At 38.7% G+C, this 7,184-nt stretch overlaps 1 protein-coding gene across 1 annotated transcript; it reads left to right on the forward strand.

Annotated features, from left to right (window-relative positions):
* Positions 1-4,150: 4,150 nt before the first annotated feature.
* Positions 4,151-6,746, forward strand: RB195_004015 (uncharacterized protein; the record flags this gene model as incomplete). The annotated part of the gene is made up of 4 exons (XM_064201931.1): positions 4,151-4,261; positions 4,675-4,770; positions 4,850-4,870; positions 6,663-6,746. 4 exons carry the CDS (start codon positions 4,151-4,153, stop codon positions 6,744-6,746), a joined length of 312 nt encoding a protein of 103 aa, XP_064057812.1.
* Positions 6,747-7,184: the final 438 nt, after the last annotated feature.

Below are 7,184 nucleotides of genomic sequence, written 5' to 3' on the forward strand. Positions count from 1 at the left end.
GTAGTGTGCCTTGACATTTTTCATAATGTAATTTTATTTATTTCCATTCAGTCATTTTGGCTGGAATTGTGTACGAATGTAATTGTAATTGTAATAAGTGCTAGTATTCTTTTTCTCTCTCTAACCGACTTGTATAGGCCAACACGCGTTCCAAAACCTCAACGATCACGAATTCTAGTAAAACGCGTTGGCGCATCCCAAGTGGATTGATACGCCAGTGACTTTATCCTTTATCATTTATTCTTTTCCTAGGACGGGTGTAGTGTAGCTGTTGGAGGTTTCGCTTCCTGCACGATCGATCGGAGGTTCGAATCCTCCCTAGTGCTCACCAAGCTCTTCATCCCTCCGGGGTGGATAAATTGGTACCAGACCTGTCCAGGAGGATACAAACACGGACTCGACACATCGGCTAGCCACTACAAGTCATTGTATGGGCCAGTTACACGTTCGTAAACCTCGAACGATTCTGAAGTGAACGTGGAGGCGCCTTTTATCCTTTATGCCACTGAAGGTAATAAATAAATAAACACTGATGATATCGAGGGCAGAGGACAGGCACAGGACAGGCTCAACGTAAGCCATCATAGTTTCCGTTAATGACACGTTCTAAGGGACTCATTGTATTGTTTTGAAAGCTTTGGCCGATAGTTTCTCTTCAGCAACTTCATTTAATTCAAATCTCATGCGCCAGGATCTAGGACTAATTATTGAGGAATTTTGATATGTTGCCGATTTACTAACTTTTTTTTTTCTCATTTTCTGCTCTTTTGGACGAAACAGAAAGATTCTGCCTCTTTCGTGATTTAGAGAATTATTTCTCTCCGACTTTTTGCTTTAATTATAGCTACGGAACATCTCATCTCGATAGAAGTTTGACGCTACAAAATTTTATTGAAATTTCTTTTTAGAAAATAAAAAAGTTCTGCGTTTAGCTACATATGTCCATTGTTATCCACAATCAAATTGTAGTTTTACTTGTGAATGTGATTTCCGTGTTCTCTTCAACTGCACCGCCTCAAAACTTTTATTTCAACCGTTTGGCTATCACAGGTAATCGTTTTTTAAAGAAAATCTCTTTGTAATTTCATGACTACGATAATAAGGATAGATTCTAAAGATGCAACATGTCTAATAAAATATTCTTACCGTAGAAGTTACAAAAATTACCTTTGTACAGGGTTTATTTTTAAGTCTTCAAGGTTTCCTACAGTATTCAAGGGAATTATGATTATTCCTCAAGAGAACATCACTACAATCTGCATTGAGGTTCGAGAAAGATTTCTCTTCGCTTATCGTTTTATAATCGAACAAATAAAGAGAATTGTTCCAGAATGGAGTGGATATAGTGACGTCATGGTTTTATCGATGCATGCAATTTAAGCAAATTCTCTTCTCGATTATCGGTTGTTTTACTCCCGTTGGTATTAATCAAATATCAACATAAGTTGATATTTCACTACAACACTCGTGTACGATGTTTGACAATTTTTCATTAAAATCCACTTAAATATACTTAGCTAATTAAGGTGTTGTTCTTTTCGCTCTTTACCGCCTCTTTTGTTCAAGACTGCATTATTTCAGTTCTTGAGGTAAGCGAATTTAACTGTTCTCGGTAATTTTTCTCTAATTTTTATTCCTCTCAAGGTTAGTGTGGTATAAATCGTAATGGCAGCATAGCAGTTATCTTTATGCTAGGTTGATGCAGAAATAATGGCTAATTTCATGTATAATTAGTATAATTATGTTCTTGAGGTGTTATTTGAATCAAATCTTTTAGAAATGTGATTATCATTGGTGGGTATTTTCCCTTGAGCAATCGATGCTTTTTTTGCTGCTGGTTTCACCTCTGATTCAAAAATTGACCAGTTGAGGGGTTCAGCAACTTCCAACGCCTAGTTTTTTTCTCGCATCAGCTTCATTTCTTACCTTCAACTGCTTTATTGCCTTCAGTTCTCAACTTCTGACGGTCAACTGGGACCATCCTCGTCATCGAGAACAAAACCGCAGACTTTGCGAGACTTTTCGAATCATCTACGCGTGATACGCTTAAAAGCTGTATCATCCATCACCCTGAGTAATGCAGTTGGTTCCCAGAAGGCACAAGTAACTGGCGCCAACTAATTCATACTTGTTTTGTGAGAGGAAAAAGGTTTCAAATTAAATTAAAGTTTTAACTTTTTCCTGGAGTAAGTTTTTCGGGAGGAAGAACAAGTAGTTATGCAGATGAATCTGGAAGGAAATTTATTCTAAGACACTGACTATAAGCATTTTTTCAACACAAAATAAAAGAAAGAGTAGGCTTGCACGTTACTTTAGCAACTAGGACATGTCCTGGTGAAATATCCATGAATCACGTGGCCAAATGTCAACAATAAAGAAATTATTTTATCAAAAATTATCATTATACGATGAAGGACAATTATTCTATAAAAAAAAAGCCTAGCGACACGTCAATCATCGTCACCTCTTGATGATACTTCGCGTTCATTCCGTGGCGTCATCACCAACTTTGAGCTCGTGCAGTAAAACAACTTAAATTTCTTGCTTCGATAGCATTATCTGCAAATATGAAGTTATTTCAGACATAAAAAAATCAAAAAAAAAGCAACAACTACAATCAATCGCGCAAAAAAAAACCTTTACAACGACATTCATCGTGACTACGTTTGTAGAAGATTTTATTTCTATTCTTTTTTTTAGATTTCAATAACACCTCGCGAACAGAATGATACAGGAAAATGACCATTATTTTTGCAGTGAATGGTACAAATTTTCTATTTTTAGTGCTAAAATTTTCTCCATTGAGGTCAGTTAGATAAGCAAGGATCAAATTTGATGAAACGGTGACTGAAGAAATGGTGCAACGATTTTCTTCCACTATATAAAAAAATTCAATGTAGAAATCCCATAGACCTAGTTAAACTAAAATTTTGTCTTCGTTTCTTCGAATCATTAATTTCGCAGGATAATTTTTCAAGAAAAAATTAGTGCTTTCCAAAAATTTCTGCTCCCAATATATATTAAATATTTTTATAGTTGTTTCGTCAATGCAAAAACTGAGCAGATAATTAACAATCCTTCTGTAGACATCAATGAGCATTTGGCAGTCTTTCATTGGTGACGTGACGGTGAGAGGATTCCTCTACTAACTATACACCGGCTGGTCATCATCTTTGTTGTACTGATAATATCACCATCCGTACAACGACAATGACGTCACCGATGAAAGACTGCCAAATGCTCATTGATGTCTACAGAGGGATTATTAATTATTTTTATAGTGTTACCAGCTGTTTCTCTCCTTCACATACGTCTCTCCATGCGATGTTATCGTTTCTCGCCTCTTTTTCGCTATATCTCACAGCTGTTTCATTTTCACTCACTTTTGGATAGAAACTATCCAGGTGAGCCTAATCTTACATTCAACGAATCATACGTCTTATATGACACTGGATTCGATTTGGTATGGAGTTGAGCCGCAACACGGTGGAGGATAGTTTGACGTCCTTCTTCCAGCAATTGAACAATGCGCTCCCAGAAAACCGGGGAAATTCACATTCGCACACCTAAGGGAACGAAGGAAGATACTAATACTTAAATATAGTATAAAAGAATAAAGTTGCTGAGGTATAAATCAACTTTGGAAGCGCCAACGCGTTTCACTGCTGTTCGTAATCGTTGCGGATTTTGAAGGTTTAGGCCTATACTTGGAAAAGCACAGTAGTTCGATGTCTTTGACAAAGTCACTAAAGGCGGGAACACCGAAGCAGATTTCACATTTGAGCCAAGGCTTTTTGCTTAAAGGCATCACCCCACGAATCTGAAGTGTTGCGAATTTCAGGAGGAGTATTTGTGCACGGGATAGTAGATTATGGAGACGGGGTGATTCTGTCCATTTCTTCCTAATTCCCCTAAAAAACGGCCCGGAAAATGCGGCGCGCGCGCAAGGCAAGCGCGTTCCAATCGAACTCTTTGTAGAAAATAGCGCGCCGGATCGCTCGAACCCGTATCGTTCGGGTCGTTTTTTACGGCAATCCGGAAGAAATGGACAGAATCACTCTTCTCTCCATAATCTACGATCCCGTATACGAATACTCCACCCGAATTTTGTACCACCTCAGATTCGTGGGGTGATGCCTTTAAAGTCAAGATGGAAAAGAAGCCAGGACATATTCGATTAAAGACATCACTCCACGAATCTGAGGTGGTTCAGATTTCAAGTGGAGTATTCGTATACGTGATGGGAGACTATGGAGAGGAGGTGATTTCGTCCATTTCTTCCTAGTTGCCGTAAAAAAACGGCCCGGAAGATACGGCTTCGGGCGTTCTGGCGCACTATTTTCTACAGGGTGTTCGACTGGAGCGCGCCAGCCTTGTGCGGCGCCGCATCTTCCGGGCCGTCTTTTACGGCAACTAGGAAGAAATGGACGGAATCACCCTCTCTCCATAGTCTCCCATCCCGTATACGAATACTCCACTTGAAATCTGCACCACCTCAGATTCGTGGGGTGATGCCTTTAACATGTAGCGACCCAATAAGAGAATTGACTGTAAAAAAAGTTAAAAACTATCTTTTAACCAGCGGTAACTCCTCTAAAGGTTGAGAATATCCGAAGAACACCCGCAACTCTAACGATTTTCGCCCAAACTCCAAGGTCTCTCCAGTTCTTTTAGGTATCTGTACTTATCGAAAGAATTCTAACAACGTTCTCCATAATCGATCAAGTAAAATACTCGAAAATATTCGGAAACATCCTGCTTTTTGGGACTGTAGGTTTTTCCTCTTACATTCAAACAGAGTAAATTTATCAGCCAACATAGGGTAACATATAAATGATTAATTTTTCAGCTTGCAGCCACTTTAGCACAAGTGAGTGCAATTTATTGGGGAGAGGATTTCAAGGCACGAGAAATTAGTTTCATCTTCGTTCCTCTCAAAAGAAGTACAGGACTTAATATAACGTTATTAGCATACAGTATCATTAGTGGCATCAGTCTGCCAATTTTGATTTTTTTATACATCTACACTATACGGAAGTCTCGGTTAGTTGCTCTCATAAGAATATCTTTGTCTGGAGAAATTCCAAAAAAAAAGTTACCGTGATGGAAAGCTAACATTACAGGCGAGTTCAAGGACTCACAAAACGTTTTGAAACTTCTCAAAACGTTAACTCTTGTTTTCTAATGTTTGCTATATCTGGACTCCAGTTCATCACAGCTTTCATTTATTCTGTGTATGTAATGTATGTGCGCACAACATTCAATCCTTCAAGAGATTCTTCTGCAGTGTACAGAGCTAGAATACTTGCTGGATTCGTAAGTTCGTTATTGTAGTTGTGAATATTATGTGAAAACGATCCGATTCTGGCAATAACCCTCCAACATACAGTCCTGTAAATAATAAAATATAGGATAATGATTAAAAAAATGAGCGGGTGTAGTATAGCGGTTAGAGGTTCCACTTCCTGCACGATCGACCGGAGGTTCGAAGCCGCCCCTGCGTTCACCAAGTCTTTCATCCCTCCGGGGTCAATAAATTGGCACCAGACTTGTCTGAGAAGATAAAAACACCGACTTGACTCATCGGCTAGCCCCGAAAGTCACTGTGTTGCCTAGTTACACGTTCGCAAATCTCAAACGATTCTGAATTGAAGTGAACGTGGGCGGAGTGGCATCTCAAGCGGATTGATTAACGCCAGAACCTTTATCCTAAACTTTATTGTAGTGGATTAAAAGATTTTAGACTTCCAAAACAGGCTCTTTAAAAAATCCTGCGAAAATTTTTTTTGTTGTAATCTCGTTTCTCGCCTCATCCCCCTCGGTAATGAGTGTTTCAAAGCAATTTAAGTCAGTTTAGCTCAAATATCTTCACCTTTACTTGACTGCGTAGAATCTTCGAAGTTTTTCGCGGTTTTTGGCCGCCATTTTTGTCAACCGCTCAACTAATCTAGTCGATCTTGATATTAGTGGAGAATTCCGTCTTCGCTTTTCTAAAATAAATTGTTCACCACTGCGAATTTTCAGACGACTCCAATCTTCACTTTTTTGCTACCGTTAACTACATTATTCCATTTATGGAGGTTGAAACAAAAGAGAATTTCCACCATAAAGTCAATGGTCCAAGTATGTTTCATACAATGTCCTTTTTTCCATTCTGTGCCTACTGTACCTTTCAAATGAAGTGCCAATGTAATCTTTCCTTGAATAAAATACTATTTTATACACATCTTAATTAAGCTTCTTTAAAGGCAGCGTATCACGAATTTGGGTTGGGACGTGCCAACTTTGTGTGCGCTCCGCGTCCACGAGAGAACGGAGGTTTTATTGAGGTTTCCCCAGCTAACTATTGAAGAAAAACCAACAAATAGGCTGGTGAGGGAACCGGAACGAGTACGAGGGTAGCACGTCCCAAATTACTCGTAGGAACTGAGGCTGTCTCTCACAATATGTTTTAGGACCGTTGGGGGAAAGGAGATCTACGCCTAAATTCATAATTTACCCCCTAATTCTATGTTTTCCATCCGGTTCCCACATTACGTCAGTTTCATGAATACGCTGCCTTTGAGCTTCATTCTTATTGTAGCTTTCTGAGTTTTCTTAGCATGCTATAGGGTGTTTATCTTGTATTTTCAAAAAAATAGTTACAATATTGATATTTCCAGATCAAGGCGGATGGGGCTGAAGGTTGGAACAACTACGCTAATCAGCTAAATTGGGGAAAACAATGGACAATACTGACAAACTGATTAATGATGTTACTGATGAGGATGTTACTGTGTTTCTTAATTATCCTGAACATAGTAGTCAGAGAAATTTTAGTCTTCAGAACTCTCAGATTTCTTTAAATCATTGTGGATGAGCTAACAGACTTGACGCTTCAAAGCAGCGTATGATGAAAACAACGAAGTGAGCACACTATTAGGCTAGGACCTTTGTGTTTTTCTTCAGTAAAGAGTGGCAGCATTTGTGTCTCAGAGTTTTCAAAATTGTCAAAAAAATTCTTCTCTTTTCTTTCCTTTCTTTCTCTCTCTCCTCTCACTAGGTCCAATCCTCTCCGCACTTTTCCACACGACAGTCGAAATCATCCTGATATAGCACTAAGATATGCTAGAATTTAAAATAGATTTACTGTCTTTGTTTGGAAATAGAACACCAGAGTACTGTGGTTCACAATGAGATCAAAA

This window comes from Necator americanus, chromosome IV, assembly GCF_031761385.1.
Source record: "Necator americanus strain Aroian chromosome IV, whole genome shotgun sequence".
Taxonomy (NCBI): domain Eukaryota; kingdom Metazoa; phylum Nematoda; class Chromadorea; order Rhabditida; family Ancylostomatidae; genus Necator; species Necator americanus.